Raw genomic sequence first — 24,866 nt, 5'->3', positions numbered from 1 at the left:
GAATTTCAGCCATCCCCAGTCTAGAAATAGCATAGAGATTGATCTTAATCAATTTTCCCAACAAGCAAATATGAGAACTTAGTTATATCACTTATCTTTTCAATAGCTCCCCATAAAATAAAGCTAAAAGGATTTGCACTCAAAGTAACTATCAGGCTCTAAAAAATGAGATAATAAGAATACATTTACCTCACCCATATTAAGCATGATAAATATTTCTTGACTGTAATGATGATGTACTTAGCACATTGCTTTCCCTGGAATAGAAGTGTCATGAATCTCCCCAGAATATGATGACTAGCATTGCCTTCTGTTCAAGCTGTTCTTCCCTTGTCAATGGCAACCCCAAATCCATTGATTTGGAGCCTCTGATATGCTGTTACTTTTAGTTTATGTTGTGACCGTGTAGAGGCTTTGATGCCTCCCTACTGCACACACAGACTTTCTAGTGCCCATCTGCTTGAGGGAATTGGACGCACAAAGTGAGTAACATCTGTGTGTCCTCGTCACTGACTACCTATGTGACTTCCGAGTATAATTTGAGGTGTTGATTCTGATCACTAAAGCTCACAGCAGTCTGCATCCTATTTGGTTGGGCAATTCTTCTTCCTGTGTTTCACTCCAGCAGCTGAAAATAGCTACCACGTCTCTTCACACTGTTCCAGCAACTGAAGGATGAGTACAATTGTGGAATCTCCACACTTTGGAAGTGACCACAGCTGAGCTTTTCTTGTTTTCTGAGGACCTTAAACAGGTAATTCATAATCATATTTAGAAATAGAACTCCCTATTGTTTTATTTTATCGTAATAAATGTTTCAGGAACCAATTTTTTTAAATGAATTAAAATTAATTTAATTTCCAACAAATTGGAGGGCATAATGTACATCCCTAAAATAACTGAAAGTATTTTTATGGATGTGACAAAAAAAAACAAGGTCATGCAATATGATAAGTGATATGAGTCTCCTTAGGGGTTGTTCTCAATTTTCACTGGAGTTCTGCAGTGTTGGTGCTTCTGGAATAACCAGAGTAGTCTCTAGCAGGACAGAACCAAATAAGCAAGGCTCTAGCACTCACCCACGCCTCCCTGCCCCATTTAAACCAGTCTGCCTCGACTTTTACCTAGTCTGCGCCAGGGAGACATAAAATGACACCACACTGTTCTACTTTGGACATTCACAGATTTCATTTGGAGAAATGATTATGCAGCTAACAAAACATTGAAAATCAATGTCCTGTAAGGACTGTGCCATTTTAGTTGAAGGAAATAGGCCTTACTCTTTAATACCTCAACCATTTTGTTATCATTATTTGAAAAGGGCAAAGAAAGAAGCTAGAAGGGACCAAGTGAAATCGTATAAAGAATTGTACAGAGGCTAGTAAGTGTTGAGTAGGAGAGTAGATGTCATCAATCAGATTTTGGTACTGATTATTAAACCTCCATAGAAAGTGTTTAAGACCAAACATTTACAGCTTGTATTTATACAGCAACTCCCAAAGAATGCAAAGTGTTTGCATGTGGATGATTGTATAAGCTCATAAGCTTTCCTGGGAGCCAAACAGAAATTCATTAAATGACTTGCTCACAAAATTGGAGAAAGCATATTTGAGTTGGAACAGGAAAGCAACTTCAGGTGGGTCCTAAGTACACCTGGGCGCTCCTACTATATTGCTCTCGGCCTTTCACTCTCCCACTTGCTGGATGACTCTCATACATCCTCTCTCTCCTAAAGTCTCCAATCCCTCCTCCCTCAGCCTTAACCTCAGCTGATAAATTCTTTTTTGATTGAAAAAATAGAAACAATCAACAGATAACTTCCAGTTGGTCCCAAGACATCCACCAACTTACCTCTCTCTATATATTATGTGCCATCTCTCCTCCTGTGACTATGGAAGAATGTTTCTCCTCCTCTAAGGATAATGCCTCCACTTGAGCCCCAGATCTCATCTCCTCTAGTCCACTCAAGCAATTTGCTCCAGCAATTTCTCCCTCTTTGTGATGCTGATCAAGTTTTTCTTCTCTAGGGTATCAGTCTTATTTGTTAGCATATAACCATACTATAATATCTCACATCTTAAGAAATAAAAAGCCCCCTTTGATCCCTACATCCTCCCTCCTGGCTACCACCCAAATTCTATCCTTTATAGAAAACTATTTAAAAAGAGTTATCTATATTCTCTGCCCTTAACTCTTCTCCAATTATGTCTTAAGCCTACTCCAATCAAGCTTGCATTCCTACCACTCCACTCTAATCTGTCTAAGATCACCAATAACCAACACATTACCAAATCATGCTCCATCTCCATTCTTCATTTTGCTTCACCTCTCCACACATTCAACCCAGTTGATGATGCCCTCTTCTCCAAACATTTTTTTCATTTCAAGACATCACTCCTTCTGCTCACAGGCTTTCATTCTTGGGCCTTTTGCTGGTTGTTCTTTATCTCCCTCATTTTTGAACTGGAGTGACCTGAAGCTCATTACTCAGACATCTTCTCTATCTGCATTCAATTTTTAAGGAATTTTATCTCATCTTATAACTTTAAATGCCATCTATATACAAACCATTCTCAAATTTATATCTCCAGCCTGGACCCAGATTCACATATCCAACTTCCTACTCAACATCTCTACTTGCATATCTCGTAGACGTCTCAAGTTTAATGTGTTCAAAACCAAAACCCCTTCATTCCACTCCCAGACCTGATTCTTCCACAGTCTTCTTCATCTTAGTACATGTTAACTGGACATCTGTCCAGTTGTTCAGGCGAAAAACTTTTCAATCATCTTTGGCTCTGCTCTTTATCTCATGCCCTGCATTCAATCCATCAATAAATCCTGTAAACTCTACTCTCAAAATATATCTAGACTCCAATCACTTCTAATTCTTTCTACCATCCTCTCTCCTCTGGATTAAAGTAGGTTTTGCTCTTCTCCCCTCCTCCCCCCTAGTTTGTTTTTCCCATAGGAGCTACAGTCAGATCATGGCAGGTCATTGCTCCAAACCTACCTTAGAGGCTTCACATCTCTCTTCGAATAAAAGTCAAAGTCCTTGCAGTGACTTTAAGACTCTACATGACCTGGCTCCACTGTCTCTCTGACCTCATCTTCTATCATTGCCCAACTCCTTCCTTTTGCTCTGGCCACACTAGCTTAGGCACACCTAGAACGCTCCTGCCTCACATCCTTTGTACATGCTTTTTCTCTCCCTGAAAAACTATGTGAAAGAGGAGACTTTTCCTCAGGTTTCTGCTCAAAAGACATCTTCTCAGAGAGCCCTTCCTGACCATCCTAGACAAAATAACACCGCCCTCTGACCCTTGCCCCTCCTCACTCCCTGTATCTCCCTTACTCTGTATTGTGTTCACCAAGTTTGTTGCCATCTGACATATATTAATTGGTTTATTGGTATGTTATTTGCCCTTCCCCCATTAGATTGGGCTCCATGGGGCAGGCACTTTGGTTGGTTCAGTCCTGTGTTCTAGCTTGGCATATAGTTAATTCTCCATGAGTATTTTCAGAAAAAGTTAAAGAAAGCCTGCAAGCTAGCATCCTGATTTCAAACAGAATGTCCAATACAAAAGCTGATAACCAACAGTCAAAACTGACCTTTTATTATGCATTTTGTTACTCCTGAGATTAAAACTAGGAGCATGAGATGATAATTGGGCCAGGTCATAACACAAGTACACATCTAATATGCATATCCTATAATATCCAACCATATAAGACAGATGCTTGGTACATGCTTTGGGGTTCAGCCCAAAACGAGTTACTAAGAGGAATGAGGGAAAAAAAGCAACTCTCTCCTTTACTTCAGAAACAGAACTTAAAGCACTAAGAGAAAAGGGAGAAAGAGAAAGAGAAATTTGAAACACCACCAGCATTTATCCCCATTACATAACACATCTGGAAATCTAATTTATGTCTTATAATTTCAAATGCAAGACACAGGGTTGTAATAAATAACCTTTAACTTTGATACGTTAGGCTTATCTACACTGATATCTTTCTTAACAAATTGTGCTGAGAAATACATCAGTAAAAGCATAAGAAGAAAATGTAGCAAAACTTGCCCTCTACCAAAGGACATGTGTTTCCATACTTGTAGCAAGGAGATGATCTCTCGACACACACAAATCCGAAGTAGCCTCTTTTGCCTCCAAGTCTGGAACCTTTTCGATGCTTATATTCACAGCAGGAGCTTAACCTGTTCACCTGAATCCCATTCAGGAAAAAGGTGAGACTGAAGGGGAAACCATGGTGCCTTTTGGAAATAAACTGAAAGGTCTCTGCAATTAAAAAAGGAAATACATTAGTGAAAACTACTGACTTTGGACTAACAGGTTCAAAATCACATTTTCTTGTTAGATAAGTACAATATTATGCTCTAGATCACCTTTTTAACTCGAGGACAATTTTTTAATCATAAATAATATTTTATTACTTTTATTTATAATAAAATACTCCAAGATGTTATAAAACTCTTTGATTTCTAAGAAAATAATAATACTTACCATTATATGAGCACTTACTATGGCCAGGCATTATGCCTGATTATCTTGGCTGTGTTTAACAACTGCATGAAGTGGGAATTTGTTATCACTCATTGCTTTGTGTGGAAATTAAAGTTTAGAGGAATTCAGTAATTTATCCAAGATCACACAGTGAGTGGAAGAGTTAGTGTTTGACTCCAGACATCTCTCTACATGCCATGCCTCTACTTTGTTATCTAGCAATAAAGTACGTGACAAAAGGCTACCATGAGCTCAGTAATGCTTTTAAATAAATTTATATTTTTAGTTGCATTTTGAAACATCCTAACACATACATGGATGAGGCAGAATTATTCCATCTCCAATGCATTCTCAGCTCTGCCTGGATTTGAGAATCTTTCTTGTTCCCCCACCTACCCAAAAGTCCAACCAATAAATTAAGAACCACTGCTTGCAATTAATAGTTTTTAATCATTCCAAGTCTTTATAATGCTCTTTGAAAAGGTCTCACCTTAGAGTTCCCAAACCCCAAGTCTGAGAAACCCTATTCTTCAGAGTCTACCAAGACTCAGAAGTCTGTTTCTCATGACACTTCTAATGTCACTTCCTACAAAAGAAGCCTCTCTGGACTCTTCCACTTTTACCAATAATAGAGGTGATAATTTTCACCTATCTGCTGTGACATATTTCCTATTGTTGCACTTATTACAATATATTAAAATATAGCTACACCAGTGATTCTCAAACTTTAGTGTACATCAGAATCACCTAAAAGGCTTATTAAAACGCAGATTGCTGGGCCTCACCCCAGAGTTTCTGATTAGGTAGGGTCCAAGAATTTGCATTTCTATCAAGTTGCCAGGTGACATTTATTCTGCTGGTCCAGGGACCACATTTTGAGAACCCTGATCTAGATGTTTGCTGCCCTGCATGTTTGTGAAATCCATGAGAGCTGTAACTGGCCTTACTCATCTTTGTTTCTCCAGATCCCAGGACAATGGCATAGGAAGCCAGATGTCTACACAAAAACTTGTATTTATAATTCATAACAGCATGATTTATAATAGTCCGAAACTGGAAATGACATAAACATCCATCATCTGGGGGTGGATAAATAAAACATGGTATAGGGACCGGCCCGGTGGTGCAACGGTTAAGTTCTCATGTTCCACTTCTCAGCGGCCCGGGGTTCTCTGGTTCGGATCCTGGGAGCAGAGATGGCACCACTTGGCACGCCATGCTGTGGTAGGCATCCCACATATAAAGTAGAGGAAGATGGGCACGGATGTTAGCTCAGGGCCAGGCTTCCTCAGCAAAAAGAGGAGGACTGGCAGTAGTTAGCTCAGGGGTAATCTTCCTCAAAAAAAAAAAAAAAACCAAGAAAGCATGGTATATTCCCGTAATGGAATATATTCAGTGATATAAGAAGAGAGCAACTATTGCTAGATGATGCTACAAATGGATGACTCTCAAAAACATTATGCTAAGTGAAAGAAGCCAAACACAAATACTACCTATTATATGATTTCACTTATATGAAATGTCCCAAAAAGGCAAACCTGGAGAGACTGAAAGCAGATCAGTTGATGCCTGGGGCTGGCTATGAGAGGGGGATTAACTGCCAATGTGGACAAGGGAACTTTTTGAAGTGATAGAGATGTTCTAAAACTGGGTTGCAATAATGGCTGCACAACCCTACACAATTCCCCAAAATATGTGAATTGTACACTTACAATGGATGAATTCTATGGAATGTAAGTTATACGTCAATAAAGCTATTTTTAAAAGCTAAAATCAGCATACAATACCGAGTAAAAGAAAAATAAAACACAATTAATATAAGTCACAGTACAATGAAACGCTTCAGTTTTAAATGTAGTCTAAGAGCCAGAGACATCAAGAGAGAGGGATAAAAAAGACTAGAAGTCAGCTGACAAAGCTTCACAGCCTTAATCTGAATCTTAAAAAGTGAGGAAGACATCTAAAATCCTATTTTGAATTTAAAATCCTTTGTCCTACTGCAGACAAAGGAAATAGCACAGAAAAGACAAGATAACAGTATTAGGGAGTGCCGGGGCCAGTGAAGCAGCCGTATTTGTGAGGGAGTAATGAGGAATGCACAGACAGGTACAACAGGATCAGGTTATGGGAATACAAGAAAATGAGGCAGAAGAAAAAGGGGATTATAAGAGGGCCAGAAAAAAGTTACTTTGTTCTTTGTATCCACATGAACCCAGGAGCTAAGGTTTGCCTTGTTTGAAAGGATGAACACGATAGAAAAAAATTAAAATGAGAAGACCTGTATTTTTTACAAGGAGCAGATATACTTGGTGACTTCATAGGTATACTTAATAAACAATCAACGTGTGGCTTGATGTCTAAAATCAAACTGCGAGACACCATGAATTACCATGGGAATAAAAGATGCGCTTGCCACACTCCTAAATAATTAATTTTATTGTTATTTCTCATCCAAAAGCAAGACAAATTAACGAATGCCACACTTTTAATGAGTTTACTGCTCCAAGCTTGACGTTAAACACTCTTTTTTTTTTTTAACAGAAATCTTCTAAAAACCTATTCACATTTCACTGAATCATGCACAGCTTTGATTTGTAAAAAGGGCAGATTCTTTTCAGTCCAGCTAAATTGCTAAGATTGCTGAACCACAAGTCAACTCTGAGCCACCCAACTTTTCAATTTTGAACAATTACTTTCCTGGCAATCAAGGGCAAGCTGAGACAAAATTATTGTGTGGACAGGATTCAATTATTTAGGTCCCCATTCCGTCCTATTATTCAAGACTGTCAAATGACATAACAAAAAGTCAGCCCCAGGATCACTATGTATGCAACATAACACTCAGCCAAGTTACACTCTCCCATAACCTTTGGTTTTGCACTCTGATCACAGAGTACATACGGTCTCCCAGAAAATCATTCGGCTAAGTCTTTAAGTCTGGTTCTTTTTTCACTTGTATGTACATTTTTCCAGCAGTAAAATAGATATTATACACGCATTTTGTTAAATGAAGTGTGATCTAAGGCACAGGAGAAGTTTCATTGTGTTAATTCCGATTTTAGACTATGGTTAATTTCAGTAACTCTCCTAAATGAAGAGTTGAAAGTTATACTTCTAAAAAATAAGTGTATGTATCTATGCCACTATCGTTAAGGGTTTCATACCCCTCATATTATGAAAGTATAGGAAACCTGTTGCTACTGAGAATAACTAAGTGGGGCTGAATAGTGCTGAGCAAGGGTCTTGCAACTAGTCAGGGGGCCGGGATGGCTCTTGACCCTGTCCAGGGCTGCACATGTGACCTTGAGAAGCCACTGTGCTGTGGACTCCTCTCATTTTCCTCATCTACAAAATGGGAGGAATGAACATTCAAATGCTATAACAAAATAAGACAAAAGTAAATTATATTTCAGCCAAGTATATAAAATGGGGGAAAATAGTTTCTAGCATTATTGAGAATTATTTCTTATAAATAAATTTTATACATTTTTATAAAGTAAAATACTATATATTTTACTTTAAGTTGAAACTAACATTCAAATGTTTACTCTTTCATACGTTGGAAAGTTTTAAACATTTAATCTCTACATAGGTATAGTTTCTCTTCAAGTACCTGAATTCTTTTTTAAATTAATAGTCCCTGTTTTTGATTGATAAATCAGAAAAACCAAAAGTAACAACCACCATGTTTGCCCCCAACTCCTCCCTTAAGCCCCAAGTCTATACCAAGATTCCCCAAATATCAATATTTCTTTTAATTAGTAAAAACACTATTACTCTCTAAACAGAGTTTCTTAAGCAAGGAAATAACAAACACAATCCTGTAACAACTCATCCTTTTAACTGCTGTTCCACAGAACTAAATATTGATGAAAACCACTTGAGTACAATATGTGAAACCCTATATTGGATGCAAAAGTTATCTTATGCTAACAAACATGGATTTATGGTCAAATGAAAGCAGAAATGTACTAAAGGCCATTTAGTCAAATTCTGCACCACGTTATTTAGGTGTGATTCACCCTGAAGTTTATTGAATTTGTGATTTTATCTCAACATCCTTCGAAAGAACAAATTGCCAATCTGGTACTTTTCTCTTAGAATAATGTACAATATAATTCACTATGGCAAGCCAAATACTTAACTTGTAATTGGGGGGACAATTTATTCGTGCAACATTTTAATGATCATATTTCTCCGTCCCCAAATTAATCTGTTACTGGATTAAATCACTCCAAATTCTTTCTTCCCCAGTCTGCAAGGGTAATTGCTGCTTCGGTTTCAATCACGGAGAAGTAAATCTAGATTTGCTTTTTAGGCAGCTGGTTTACAAGTCCCTGGAAATGCGTAATTTCATAGAGTGACTGAAGTCATTTTGATATTATATCAACAATGGCTTATCTATAGCATCAACTCCAAGCAGTTAAAAAAAATTCGTGTTTTATGTATACCTTTTTCAAGTAGTTTGCCTTTGTAGACACAGAGGTTTTCCCCACCACAGTGCTGTTGATAAACTTTTATTTCATCCCGGAAGTCTGGGTCATCATAGGATAGGTGCACATTTTTCCCCAAATAGATCATTGTAATAGCTGCGTTACTATGCAGTGGTGTTTTATTATGAATTCTTCTTGAATCCTAGAACAAACAACAAAAGGGAGCTTATCAACTAATTACCTTCTAATCAGAGTGTGATGACATGGTAATATGAAGAGTAGAAAAGGCTATTTTTATGTACCTAGCAACAAAACCTTTATAATATGTCAGTCTACTTGGTGCACAGAAAGTCAAGCCCACTACAAAATAAATGCCTCTACCAATTATAACACATACATTTTGGCTTTGTATTTTTAATGTAAATGCTGGGGATTTGGACAAAGTTTGTCACTTTTTATTTTACATGTGCGTGTGTTTTACATACAGGAGAAATGTCAATGACTCTAAGAGGACACTGCCCTTGGCTCTTTTAGCTAGTTATGAAATAAACATCCAAATCAAACTAATTAATTAAGTATTGGTGACATAATTTTGTCCTAATTTGAATAGATATTGACTGTGATTTAGCAATTGTGTTTGTAATTGAGAGCTCTGTCTTCACATTGGAGCACTGACAATATATCCTTCCCTGAGTTTATTCTATGTGAGAGGGAGATGAAACACATTTGATTCCTTCTCTGGTCACTCTGAGGACTAGGGACAACATACATTATGTGTCTGGGATTATCCAGCTTCATAGGAGGCTTTCAGTTCAATGAAAAACCAACATTAATATTATTTTTAATATCGAACAATATACCCAACAAGAGAATAATCACCTCATAAGCCTATCTCATATTCTATGGCGTTGACAAATTTAAATTATTTATAAAATAATCAATTCCAGAGACAAAAGGAAACATCCTATGCGTTGCCTCCTAGTTTATACTTTGAAGTACTTTCACAATAGTGAAAGAGCATAGTGTTTGTCTAACCTCCAAGAGGAAGATGAGGAAAGTGAAACAGGAAAAGGAAGAGGAGGACGAGGCAGAGAAAGAGAAATGGCACGTGGAGAGACTTTAAGAGGGCCTAGTAAGAATATTGTCAGCTTCTAAAATTATACAGAGGTCACTCATGACTTTTAACCCACTTCACTTTTCTAAAAACCAACTTTTAGCTAAACAAAAAATGTGCAGAGACCAACTTTCAATGAATCCAATGCAGTTATTTGAGTTTGAGTTCATTGAATTATGGATGCCTTGGAAGGATGCATTTTTTTTAAAGAATAACAAACCTGCAACAAAAATTTCTGAAGGAATTACCACAATATTTCCATCTCCAAATCCATCCCCTTCCACCTCAGTGGAATTTTTTTCTCATTAAATTCTATTTCTCTGAAGCAAAACCCAGAGGAAATAAGTGAAATTCTGCAAGTGACAGTCCGAAAACTGTAAATGGGGGGACAAGCCCGAGACTTGAAATTTAAGCAAATTGTCCTGTCTATGGACAAGGAGCTCCCAAATAGAGAGATAATCAACAGAAATGTTTCAGGGACATCAAGAGCCATGAAGGGAAATCAGCAAACTGGATAATTCTCTGCAGATTAAAAACACCCCCCTGAGTCACAGTTGAAGCAAAGGGATGATGGCAGGCTTGGCTCCTAGATGCAAAATCATCCTACATTTCCTCTTGCCTGGGCCACTTCTGCTGTGACATGCATGTGTGCAGCCCAATGCACAATCAGCAGCCCAATGCACAATCAGCAGCCTATGGCAAATCCAGCTCCAAGCTCCCACTAGAACATTTAACGATAGGACAGATTAAATAAGAGTGTCCCCCTTTTGCTAAGCAACACTTTCTAAAGTGGCATGGATTCAGAGGCAGCCCTGTGAGCTTCTAGGAGATAGGCACTATATAAATACAAGGTAATAGTAGGATTAGAGTGGAGGAAAGGCCTGCCTTGTATGTGCAAAATGAGAAACTGGAAGGAAGAAGAGTTAAAAATAAAATAAAGGAAATGACAGCTTTTACCCTTTTCATTTACTCTTATTCTTTTTTTTTTTTTTTTGCTGAAATGTATTCCTGATAGCAACATCTCTTTTCTCCTGGGCCTAGTTACTTCACTCTTTTTAAAATATTCCCCAGTTATTGCCACTGAGTAACCTTTTCTGGGTTCTAAGGGAGGCCCAAGTGACAGCTCATGATTAAATACGTGCACTAGGAAATGAACGGTTGTTTCTTTCAGTTGACTAAATTGCCTCTATACACACCATCTCCCAAGGTTATAGTGACCCCAGACTGATGAAAGTTTAACAAAGCATTAAAATCTCCCACAAAAATTCAGTCCAATTTCAAGAACAAGAGCAAGGCCTCATGCCCCTCACAACTAAGGGTTACCTTCCACACTTCCCTTCACCAGCTGCTTACGACCTTCCTTCCCATTTCTTTTCCTATTTCTCAGGCAAGCACAATCTGAGCTGACAAATAAACAGCAAGCTCACTGAGTGGCTAACCAGTCAGCCATGATATATTTTTAACATTCAGCATTCAATTGACATACTAATTTTCACTGGGATCTCTTTCATCCCTGCCCAGGCCTATGTGAGGGGTGGATTTGAGAGACTGTATGGCTGTCAAAGCGCCCGTTCTTGCTGATAGCAACTCCTCTCCATCCACTTGGCCAAGCCCTGATGAACTCTGGACATCATGAAGTCTTACTCGGACCACTACAGTAAACTTCTAGTTAGTAAGGTCACCCTACTAATTGGTCTCTCCACTTTTAGCCTATGTCCCTCAAAATCTCCCTCCTCCTGGGTATCAGAGTGATCTGTTGTCACTAAATAGATCACATTACTCTCCTGCTTAACATCCTTCAGTGATTCCCAACATCCACGGGATGAGGTCCGACATTCCTCAGACAATATAAAATGTCTTGCATTCTCTAATCTACTGTCTCTCAACTATTGCAATTCCTCATGTTACATTTAAAGTTCCAGCAACTGAACTAATTGTAGTGGCCCAAACACTACCAACATGTTTTTAATCTACAGGCTTATTTAACTGTATGAATCACATAGTATTGAAACTATTTCCTTGTATTTCTCTCTCTCAGCAGATAAGGACAGCATCTCACCAATCTTTATGCCCTTAGTGTCTTGCCAGTGCTGACATCTAGTAAGGGCCTCATAAACATTGATCTGGCTGGACACAGACATGGAACAATTAGGCATTCCACATTCTGTTCTTTGCTGAGACAAAAGCTACAGTAGGGTTGACCCTGCCCTAAATCAGGAGATTTCTACATTTATAAGAGCTTGATAGGTACCAGAACATGAAAACTGATTCACAGTGTCCTGTTCAACAAAACACCACCCTTAATGATTGAGTCTTGATGAAGATTGACAAAAACTCTGACCATAACGAGTGGCAGGCAGTCCCCATGTTGACTCTGATTCAGATCTTACAAAGAGAAAATTCTGATAGGAGCCAGAGGACAAGCACTAAGTGTTCACATCCTGAAGGTTCAGAGGAGCTGGTTGTAATGGAAACCTCTCCTCGCTATACTCATTTGGTTCTTCTCTTTCTCGCGCTGCTTTTTCCTTGTTCTCTCCTCCTCCCTCCTTTGCTTTTACTGTGCTTCCTCTTTTCACTTTCCTCTTGCCCATTTTTCTTACTACTGTGTAACCCATACCTCATGCTTATACCTGACATGCCCTCAAACACGTCAATCCTGGAGGTATCGGAGCTTCAGATTTTGAGGATGCTGAGTTGACACATGAGCCTCCCCTTCCTCATCTCCCTCCACAGAATGAATTCAGTAAGTTTGTTAAGACCCAGAAATTACCCAGTTGGATTTTGCTCTTGGTGAAAAGGCCTCAAAATCTGACCCTCTTAGTAGAGAGGTCTGCCCTTAACCGCCACCTGCTGCAGGCACCCAGAAGCATCTTTGGTACTTCCTTTCTTCTGGGCTTGTGTTCCACAGTACCAGCTGCTGAGATATTTTGACTGTTGAATTGGCTTTTTAAACTGTTTTTAAAGTCTTTTTCAGTTATGTAGTTACCAAACTGCAATGTTAATTTTAAGCAAAAACATTGTTTACAGGAAAGGGTTTATCTGAAATAAATCAAGCCTACTATGAGACATGTTGAATTATATATTAAAATCATGCTAATATTTTCCTTTCTCGTTCTCAAACCTGAGTCCACTGGTGAGAAAAACCAAGAGTAAAAAATACCAAGATAATGCATTGACTAGAATGGAAATTGAACAAATATTTCAAAATTAAGTCAAACAAAAGAAATGTGCAATTTCTCCAGCAAAGCTAATATTCATTAGGCTTTATTGGTTGTTGGGGAAAACAGATCTATATCTGAAAGGCATATTGATTTCCATGATATTTACCTCACCTAAAAAGTAAAATTAAGAGTTTAATGTTTTGCATGGATATACTTGCTCAAATATAAGGAAAATCAAATGCCTGCCCTCAACAAGCTTCATAATCTGGGAGTAGAAATAGGGAATAATAAAGGTACTTGAGTATTTATACTAAGCAGAATGTAGTAAGGGAAATAAGAAAAGTAACAAAATCCTTTTGAAGAGAGGAAGAGATGGAATCCTATTACCATGTAGAGAAATACACCGGAGAGCACAAAGCCTTTGCAGGGCTGGGAAGGGCGGGTATGGAAACACACCCTTCTTATCTCTCAGGCACTCAGGCAATTCATAGAAAAACAGCATTTGCCTTCCTAATAGAAATATCAGTTAGAGATCTAACTGGTCTCTGTGCTGAAGAAATAGATGATCAATTACAATTAATATCTTCAAAGATTTGAGAGAAAAAGACTTGCAAATCAAATCCATATAATTCGGATTTGAGGATTATAAATCCGGGCTCTAAGTGTCAGCCTACTGGGTGTGTACACTTAGTCTGCTGCTAACTAGCGATCTGACTTTGGGCAGGTTATTTAACCTTTCTTGTCTCAGTTTCATCTTTAAAATGGAGAAACTATTCTCTCTCTTGGGTTTATTGTGTGTATTAAACGAGAAAATGCATGTAAAATCCCGGGCAAAACTTCCAGCACATGGCAAAGGCCCTCTAAATAAAAGGTATAGTCATTGTTGTCATCATTGAGTATAAACTTCCATATTTTTTTAAGAGTTAACAAAAGGCAAAAACATGATAGCATGCAATTAAATGAGAAAAAAGAGAATATAGATGATTCGACAGTGGGTGAACTTCTAGCAGAAAGTGACAAAAAAGGGCAGAGGTCAGAGGTGGGGAAATGGTGGACTAACCCACTGAGGGTGTAGGGAGTCATTCAGTTTGGCTTGGATAGGAGTGGAGAGAAAGCTGGAAAGGGGCTGAAATCTGAAAGCTCTTGAATGCCAGTGTACTGAGCATGTTTTCTTATCTTGATGTTTTGACACCCGGGGTTTACTGACCCTGGGGAGACTATCCCTTCCCAGGATAAACCAATTCCTACACTTAATAAATGACTTGCTTAGAAGAGTGCTTTTCACGTGCAAACTAGACAACGCAGAGCGCACATCCACCCTGCCCTCACCTTTTCTATTGGGATCTTACACTCTGGGCCAATGTTCCTCTGCCTAATCACCCCTGGACCAGGTATCAGATAACTCAAGACAGCCCCTACACTCCAGAACCTGCCAACATTATTCATACTATCCAATCCTAAACCTGTTTACCTTGCCTGGCCCATCCTTTCCCTCGGAAACCACAACAAAGGTTCTTGCCCACGTTTTCCTCCCACTCCCTCAGCCTCCTGACCAACCCTGGTGATTCCCTGCGTGGCCCTGTGTGGTATGGTGTGATGGTTAATTTCATCTGTCACCTTAGCCGGGCCATGGTGCCCAGATATGTTGTCATACATTATTCTGGATGGAACCCTGACGAATATATGTGGCGTACCCCCTCCTCTTGGGAACTGTAAGTTACAAACTGTCTTTTTAATGGCAATTGTCTCTTGATCTACAGGTCTCAAAATATCTGAATAATAATAAAACCTACATTTTAAAAGAGCCAGGCAGAAGAATATACCTGCTTTCATTAGGAAAGGGGGAGCTACTGATGATTTTAAGGAGGCGAGGAGCATGTTGGGAGCTACTCTACAAAGTTTAATTTAACATCATTATGTAGAATCTACTAATACTGAGATGGACTTTCCTTACTCTTTTTTCCCTTTATTGCCTTTTACCCTCTGCTCCCTGATTCTACCTGCTAACTTCCTACTCATCTTTCAAAGGCAATTCCAAATGCCACTTTCTCTCTGAAGCATTCTCCAATCTCCTCAGTCAGAACTAATATTTCCTTCCTCTGTGTTCTCATTGTGCTTTATTTATACCAGTATGATAGTACTCATCACAATGTATCATGGATAATTGTAGATATTTCTGTCTCCCTTGCTAAACTACAACCTTTCTGAGAACTAGAATTCGGTCTTATTCATCTTGGTAACCTCAGCACCTAGCATAGTTCTTGTCATTATCCATAAAAGCTGAATTGAGCTATTTATTGGTTTAAAGGCAAGACGCAAGTACCAAGCCCCTCAACTGGAGATATGGCAGTGAGAATGGAAAAGGATTATCAGGTACACGAGCCACTCTTAAGGTGCTAGAGCTGTACTGAGGCGGCAGCCTCTTGCTACATTTGTTTCTTGGGCACTTGAAAGGTGGCTCATTCAAATGAGATGTGTTATATAAAATACAGTAAGTATAAAATACTTACTGAATTTAAAGACATGGTATTTAATGTGCAATACCTTATGAAAATTTTTCATGTTGATTACATGTTGAAATGATATTTTGGATATACTTGATTAAAGAAAACATTATTAAAATTAACTTCACGTTTCTTTTTATCTTTTTTAATGTAGCTATTAGAAAATTAAAATTGCAAATGTGACTTGCGTTATATTTCTGTCGGACATCTCTGATCTAGAGGACTTAGCAATTAACTGGACGTGTGATGAAGAGGGAAGAAGGAATCCTAGATTTTGAGCCTAAATTACTGGGGGAAAAGGTCATGCTTTATGAGCAATAACGCAATTAAACAGAGAAGCTGGCTTAAATTGTAACCATGTCAAATTTGAGGGGCAGTAGGACCTACCAGTCAGGCATCTGTAATTGCACAGGGCTCATTTGCAGTCTAGGAAGTGGACAGGAGGCCTCAACCAGACATGGAGAAAGCCCCAGACTGAATCATGCCTGGAGGAGCTCTTTGCCCTCTCTTTCACAAAACATACAAAAAATTAAAACACACTTGTTTTGTTTTTTTAATTGATAAACATAATGGTTAAATAGGTTTGTATTTAAAGCCTGTATTTTCACATTTATAAACACTATTTATGGGACCATCCCCATTTTCAGTAGGCTGCTCTGTAGAGTAGGTGACCAGCAATCCTGAGTGAGAACACAAAATTCTGCAGATGGGTGAGGCAAACCTCAGAGCAAAAGCTAACTAGTCTTATGGATTCTATAAAAGCTGTACAAAGCTCTTCAGGTCTTGGAACAGAATGAAACAAAGCAATGGGTATAGAAACATCATGCTGGGCTGTGAGAGCTACCACACCTTGTCATTTGGCTCCACCCATCATCCCCTAGAGACAGAGATCACTGAAGCCAGGGACCATGCTCTACACATTCATAGAAGAACAGGTGGGAGGCCACCAGCAAGCCATATTCCTTTGCCTTTTACCTCTTTCTTTCCTTTTCAGAGCATTTTAAGGATGCTTTAAAGGTGGTAGTCATAAACTGAAAGACTGAATTTAATGTGTAAATTAGTCACGAGAGCTGCCTCTCCCTTAAATGAATCTTTTCTAGATCAAGAGAAAATAAATCCAAGTACTAAATTAAAGTACATGACTTGCCCCTCTGTGCCAATTTCATTCTACACCCCAGGACCCAGGAAATAGTCACAAATCCAAGAGACATTTAGAAAGCTATTGAAGCCACATGCAAAGATGACCACATCTTGAATAGAAAAACAAAGTGTAAGCCTATGGTGATAGCTAGTCAACACAAAGAAGATCTACAAAGGAGCAAGACGAGAGGTAAAAGGAGACAGCAAAGAACCATGAAAGTAGAGTGCTATGGAAGGCAAGAGAGGAAAGTTTCAAGGAAGAGGCAATAATAGCATAAGATGCTACTATAAAAAAAATCAAGGTAAGCAGAAAATACAAACTAAACTCACACAAATAAGTCTAAATATACTACTAAATAAAGTAAATGTAGCTGGACTAAACTCACTTATTAAAGGAACAGAGATTCTCAGCTTGAAATAAACACAGAACACCCATACACTCCATGAAAACATTTTAAACCTAAAGTTTAAACATAAAGACTCAAAAAGCTGAAAGTAAAAGGAATATGTATGTACCAGTTAAACATCAATCTAAAGAAAATAAGAATCTATTAGACAGAATAGATTTTAAGGCCAAAAGTAACGTGACAGACAAGATCATTTTTTAATGATAAAGAATCACTTCACCAGTAAGACAAAGTAATCCTAAATCTGAGAGCATATAACAAGGTATTCTCAACACTTACAAAGCAGAACTTGACATAATTATAGGAAAAATTGATAAATCTATAATGACAGAGAATGAATCATCATCAGAACTCAGGAACTAAAGAGACCAAGCAAATAAAAAAGAATGCTAAGGGTGTAAAAATACAAATGACATAATTTAAATTTCTTATCTATTGGACATTTATAGAACTCTGCTCCCAGCATTTAGTGAATCACATTCTTTACAAAGAATAAACATGTATTAGCCCACAAAGTAAGTCTCCATGAATACCAAAGAATCGATACCACACAGAACAAGAATAAGATGCTTTTTAAAAGTAACACTCAGTGATCACAGAAGGAGTTCTTAGAATTAAGTCAGCAGAAGGAAAAATTCCGTAGAACATGTAGAAGATAAAATTGAAGAAATCTCCTAGCAAGAAGAACAAAAAGTCTAAGAGGTAGAAAATAGGAGAGAAAAGTTAAGAATATTAGAGCATCAGTCTAGTAGTTCCAACATTCCCAAAAAAGAGATTTCAAAAAGAGAGAACAGAAGTTTAAAAAAAAAAATCACCTAGGTCGGACTGAAGGCTTATGACTCAAGAGACAGACTGCTAAGGTCTGTCAAAGCCAGGAGGCCTGCTGGCACTATGGAGGCAGAATGCCCAGGGGAAGCTGCCTCAGATGCTTATCTGTGCTTCACTTGTCATGACCACGGAACGCAGAAGTTGCTGCTCTCTCCTCTGTGCCAAGCTACAGAAGCCCACCTCCCTGAGCACATTCCTGCTGGATGTCCAGTGGCTGGCCCACAGTAGGACCTCACTAGATGCCCTGACTCCGGTGAGCCCATTTTCCTAGGACTCACTCATGACGCAGCCTCTCTGACTTCCCCAGAAGGGGCTTTTAAAATTGCCAAGAAACCAAACCCAGACTGTGATCCAAAGACTCTATTCAACTTATTTTCTTCTGGAAATATTGTCCTTTCATTACAATGCTAGGTTTGAGCTCATTTCTGAAGTTGAATGCATATAAGTGACAGGACTCCAAAGAAAAGCAGGAACTCAGTTAACAAAGATGTCCGTGTGGTGGTTGCTCTGGGAAGCTGTAGGGGATGTGATGGGGCAGGAAATAGGGGGCTCATAACATGACTGTAGTGTTCTACTTTGTTAAGAAGTAATGGTGTGAACATGGGTGTTTTTTTGATTATTGTTGTTTAACCTGTACACAAGGGTTTATGAGACATTTAAACTTTTTTTAAAAAGTATGACCAGGAAGAGTTTATCCCAGTAATGTATTTTAACATCAGAAAATCAAATGCTGCCACCAAGTGAGGATGATTAGGAAGTCACTGTTTTTGCTAAGCGGGGGCCACATCCTTGAGGAGAGCATGTTTTTTGGCCTAGTGAAGACCAATGCCAGCAGGCAAAGAGTTCAAAAGTAAGTTAGTGGATATGGTAGATTCTATCATTGCCCCAAATATTCACTGCCCCTCTCTGTGACAGGAGGATACCTCCTACTCCATTGCTGTCAGGCTTTGGTAATGGAGTTCAAGTGTAAGTGACATGTGTCACTCCTGAATAGAATCTTAAAGCATTCCATGGTTCTGCTGTCCATGAGGCCAACATATCCAAGACAGGGACCACTCCTCTGGTCTGGTTCCAGAATTGCAGCTGACCAACAACAGACAATAATGAAAATAAGAAAGAAAGCTTTGTTGTTGTCAGCTGAGTTGCCTGCGGTTGTTTGTTAGGGTAAGTTGCAGTAAACTATGCTTCAGAGAACTCTGCAGTAGGAAAGAAGAAAAACAGAAGTCTAAGGCTACAGAATGTGACTCCATATAAGACCTGGATGTGTTGAAAGACAGAGATGAATATCAGAGGGAGGATGAAAATGCAAATTAGAAAGGAGAATGACAGATGGTGTTGGTTTTCCACAGGCAGTGAAAAAGGAAAGATCAAGGACACAGGGTGGAGGGTAGGCCTCAGACATAAGGGATACAGTCCTCTGCCAGAGACTGGAACAAAGGAAGAGAAGTGGAGAAAACAGAATTGAAAGGACAAAATTTGAGCAAGCACAAGGAAGACAGTACCAACTTTTTGAGAAAGTTATTTGTGAGGATAGATGCCAGGAGCGAGACGTGGACAAGCAGTAAATACCGCACCCTGATTCTCCATCGGTGCAACGTTGACCCAGCTATCTGCTAATAATCATAGAAGTCACCTATAGTTACTATTAATTGTATATTTACACAATAAAAATTAAGAGCTCTTTTTGCCTTTTTACTAGCCTGTGTCTGTATAAAGTCTAACTGGCCTTAGGACTATTTTCTTTATCAGTATTTTGAGGAAATAAGTACAACAAACTACACTATTTTTGAAGAACACTGAAAGAAAAATTTTTCTTAATATCGTACATTAATCTGCCAAAAATCACTAAGAGTAAGCTTTAATCAGGTATTTTATATGGTATAAATTTTTTGGTATATGTAAGTCCCTGAATTTTCACAAATTAAATCTTAAAATACTTCTGACAACATACGATTGAATGGGCAAATTAAAGGTAATAAATTACTTGGAAATAGGTAGAACACAAACTAAATTTGACCACAAGAATTGCTGGATTTTTTTTTTTTTTTTTTTTTTTTTTTTTTTTTTTTTTTTAAAGATTTTATTTTTTCCTTTTTCTCCCCAAAGCCCCCCGGTACATAGTTGTATATTCTTCGTTGTGTGTCCATCTAGTTGTGGCATGTGGGACGCTGCCTCAGCGTGGTTTGATGAGCAGTGTCATGTCCGCGCCCAGGATTCGAACCAACGAAACACTGGGCCGCCTGCAGCGGAGAGCGCGAACTTAACCGCTCGGCCACGGGGCCAGCCCCGGGAATTGCTGGATTTTTTATCAATTGTGCTAAATTAGTTACTCAACTGAACTATTCAAATATTTGGTTTCAGATTCATTCAAGCTTACAATTACATTTATAAAATTAATACATTTCTTTACACAGTGCATTTTGCATTTGATTTCCCTAGATTCTTTTCCTGCACATCCGGAAATCTAATAGTGCAATGTAATCTGTGCTAAATTAATAAAAGAAAACTTGATTCCACAATCACCTTGGTAAAGAGAGGTTCTAAGCCATTTGGAGCAGTGATTGGGCGAAATCTTCTCCTTCTCCATGTTTCAGGTCTATTTCCCCTTGTGATTGTTCCACTGTGGGGAGGAGGTGGAGGCGGAATAGGCATCATGTAATTGTTAATGTTTGGAAATTGATATCGATTCATTCCCTGTGAATTGTCCATGGAGTTCCTGAACTTCATCACTGCTTTCTTGCCCTGTAATCACATTTCATGACATCAGAACCAGTGAAATAGAAGTGGTGACCCAATGTAACCCAAAATTAAAGAGAAGATTGCACGATTGGCATTGCATGCAAACACAACTGATATCAATAGGGAAACTCAAAGCACTCCAGTCTGCTGAAAAATGGCATTTTGCAGTATCCACAGCAAATTAAATTTTCATGAATTTCTAACTTTACTTAAGTATATTTTTAAACCAAAGAGACAGTGATGGCACTTTTATAGTACTTTTGACATTTTTTCTCAACAACCCATTAAAGCTATGGGGACTCAGCATAATTAAACAATTTAAAATCAAGAAGTTTGAAGTGTTGTCCTTTGCAGTAGGGTTAGATAGTCCACTTAACAATGGGGTGTGAGTACCTTTTTCACATTGATTTCACCCATCCAGGTATTGTAATGGTCCTTGATAATATAACATCAAGGAACCAAACCCAGATGCTGACCCAAAGACTTTATATAGCTTATTTTCTCCTAGAAATTCAACTTCTGGAAATATATCTTACCCAGATAATTACACAAGCACACTGATGTAAATGCGTATAAGGATACATACATACATAGACACACACACACGTATAACAAATTTAGTTGAACCATCAGGTCCATCAATAGGAGAACATTTAACTACATTTTGCTTTATTCTTATAATAGATTCTCATCAGGCTTTAAAAAGAATAATGTGACCTAAAAAGGTCCATGCGGTGTGATCACATGTTTATTTTAAATAATTTATATGTGGATTTTGACAAAATCAAGGATGACTGGAAGACTTTGAAGATGAGGTTGCCTTTGGGGATTTGGATTATCAGGGGGATGTCATTTTCCATTTCATATATCTCTGTATTATTTGAAAATTTAATCAACGTGCATTACCTTAATGATTAAAAAGCACCAAAGGCGTAACCAATAATTATATTACATTTTTCAGGCATATTTGAGTCTCTGAATTTTCATAAATTGGTAATTTTTATGTATCTGGGATAGTTTTTCAAAGTTTAAGGAATCTTTAATCAGTTTTATCCATTTTATACAAATTTATTTGGTATGATTTAAAATTAGTTTTCACCCAACTTATTCTTTATTTTGAGATGTTTAAACTTTGAGAAAACTTATTTTTAAGAAAGGGAAGTCATTCTCCAAACATTTCTCATTGCTAAATAAGTAAAGGCAGGTTAAATAAATGCATGTATAGTCCATATTTTGATTGAAAACAACATTTATGTGAACAGAAAGGGATTTAAGCAGATATTCACTAAGGAGTTTAGAATCGTTAGAATAGTTGAAATTGCAAGTGTTATGTTTTCTTGTTGCTTTTCTTAGATTTCCCAATTTTTCTGTGATGTGTGCTTTGATATTGTAACAGGAAGTATAAATTAAAGAAGTAAAAATCATAATAATAAAATCAATGAATCCAGAAATTTTGGGGCCTGGGGATTTTTGTTTTTTAAATTTCTAAGGAGTTATCAGTCAATTGCATCACTTATTTGGGAATGGTTTAGTAAATTTTTAAGAAACATGCTGCTCCTTACTTTGCTTTTTTAGCCCAAAGTATCTTGGACATCCTTCCATGCCAGTATAAATAATTCTACCTTATTTTTTTAACATACTTTAATATGCTATAACATTTTTAAATAATACTCTATTTAAATCCTTAGGTGTCTTTCAATTGTTCACTATAGCAAATATTATATTGTTAAATATTCTTAAATCTATGTCTTTCCACAAATGTGTGTATTCCCAGGATAAATTCCTATATGCTAAAATGTTTGAGCATGTTCATTTAAAATGTTGATAGATATTCCAATATTGCCTTCACAAATAGTTGTACCAATTTCTACTCCTATCTATAGTGTACAAGAAACTCTCATTCTAAGGATAATCATTTTCAATCAAGTCATTATTTTTACTCAGTTGCATCTCAACCAGTCTGTTTTTCAACCACATTGCTTTTGCCTAAATCAAAGATCCTCATTTGTGATGCTTAGAAAGTTCAACCCGGTTATATCTGTTGCACTTTCAAACAATTCCCACATAAATATCTTTTACTCTTTAAGAAAACAATAAGAATTTAGTGGGTGTTCACTACATACTCAGCAATCATGCAGACTAGTATTCTTTAGGAATTTCTTGTCTGATTTTATTTTAAATCATTTCATCATCAACGACATTGAAAAAACTGCACGTCTTTTCTAGCAGTATATTTTGCCTATGTACAATACAGTATAAGCTCCAATAAGTTAGATACATTTGTCTGACTTGATAATTGATGTATCACCAATGCCTAGAGCAGTACCTAATCCATAGTAAGTGCCCAATAAATAGTTACTGAATGGAAAAACTATGTTTAGCTAGTTTAAATTAACACAGAATTGATCCCAATCTTGTCAGCCCATGTAAACTTCCATTAAGTGCCTATCCCTCAGTCACTCACACCCCAAAACTTGAAAACAGGAAAATAAAAGGCCTGTGCAGATTTAATTAACAAATCCACCCAGTGTCTCAGAGCAGATTTAGAAAATCACCTGAAAGAAAAAAACTCCCTCCATAGCCAGCAGAATTTGAATATTACCTGATTGATAGTATTCACATATCTAACAGGAAAATGTGTCTATCAAAGTAGAGTTAATACTTATAGGAGCTTAGAAAAGAATATAATCACCTTGGCAAATGTGGAAAGTGCCCATCTGAGTACTATCTAGGGGAGAGGAAATCCCACCCATTGGACTTTGAATATTTCCGGTCCTAACGGCAAAGTTATCCCTGGAGGATAGAGGGGGTTTTAGCCAAAGACCTTCGAGTTTTCTGGTACCTTTGGCAAGCCCATTCCTAGGATGAGATAGATGCATCAAGCCATAAGGCCTGATGCCATTAACATTCCATTTCACCCTATCCCCTCATTCTGATTCCATGCTCACCAGGCAACCTTCTCATTGTGAACTGGCTTCTCATGTAGGTCCGTCTCCAGGGGAAAATGCACAGCTTCTACAAGCTTTGATTACTTAATATCTGGTGAATTAATGGCGCCTGATTATGATTTGGTTTCCAATTTTGGTCTACTAAAGGGAGAAAAATGAGCTTGTTATGAGTTATTTTAGTTAGCCTGAGACAATCTCTCGGGACCTGACCATTCCTGGGTACGAGCTGGAACAGGAAATCTCTGGGCCCTCAAAAAAGAGACCAGATACTAGAAGTTGTCAACCTAATTGACTTTTGACCTAACAAGTTCCTGCTTAGCTCTAAGCAGTCTTCCCTAGACAAAGTGCCACTACTTTTGGCTTAATTTCTCCTGCTTTCTGAGAAGCTACTAAATATGATTTGTGAAAATTGCTTCACAAGCTGAAAAGCATATCAAATGGACTAAAATATTGGTTACCACTTTTAGAGTTACATTTATACTTTTACTGTGAAACACAATCATTTATTTGTCTGAATTAATTTCTTAGTGTCAAGATTATCTGTCAGTCTTAGATAAAAATGTCTTAATTTCATATGTCTTACATTTCCTAATAAGGAATGGAATTAAATTCACCCATTTGAACACAATGACAATTACACTCATGACACAGCTTCTTTCTTAAGCTGGCAAATGTTTCTTCTTCATGTTAGAAATACAAACAATACCGTCCCTAATTACTAAATGTCCTAATTATTCCTCCCTGGTTAAGCAACTCATATTTTATGGTTACCATACCTCCTTCCTGTACTCTAATAAAATAAGTAAAAATTATCTGAGACACAACCTTGAAAAGGAAGCAGCTTCAAGCTCCTGTGTGTGATTAATTCAGCATTTTTTAAAGATGGACATTCTTTTCCTTCTATATCTAACCTTCTCCAGAGTCAAACTTGCAGCAATTTCATACACTGATGGTAAAGTCAGTCGGCATGCAAATGCAAACCTATTCTTGGAAAGTTTCACTTTCTAGTTTTCATGCATTTAAAATTTGGATCAACACTGGGTCTATTCTGATAGAAGTCAAATCTGGCTCT

General features: G+C 37.8%; 1 protein-coding gene across 6 annotated transcripts in view; it reads right to left on the bottom strand.

Annotated features, from left to right (window-relative positions):
- The window catches only part of ERICH3 (glutamate rich 3), a 104,422-nt gene that overhangs the window by 36,595 nt on the left and 42,961 nt on the right, over positions 1-24,866 (bottom strand). For 4 of the 6 annotated variants that reach the window (XM_014740216.3, XM_070267489.1, XM_070267490.1 and 1 more), the window contains 3 exons: positions 20,631-20,849; positions 8,972-9,155; positions 4,109-4,295 (listed from right to left, as the gene is read on the bottom strand). In XM_014740216.3, coding sequence (XP_014595702.3) covers positions 4,109-4,295; positions 8,972-9,155; positions 20,631-20,849 — 590 coding nt within the window. Of the gene's footprint in view, positions 1-4,108; positions 4,296-8,971; positions 9,156-20,630; positions 20,850-23,538; positions 23,781-24,866 lie in introns of those variants that run through there. The other 2 variants (XM_023641851.2, XM_023641850.2) reach the window with 2 other exon arrangements.

The sequence above is a fragment of the Equus caballus genome, chromosome 5, assembly GCF_041296265.1.
Source record: "Equus caballus isolate H_3958 breed thoroughbred chromosome 5, TB-T2T, whole genome shotgun sequence".
NCBI lineage: Eukaryota > Metazoa > Chordata > Mammalia > Perissodactyla > Equidae > Equus > Equus caballus.
Note: the sequence above shows the minus strand (reverse complement) of the source record. Positions and strands in the feature narration are given on the sequence as shown.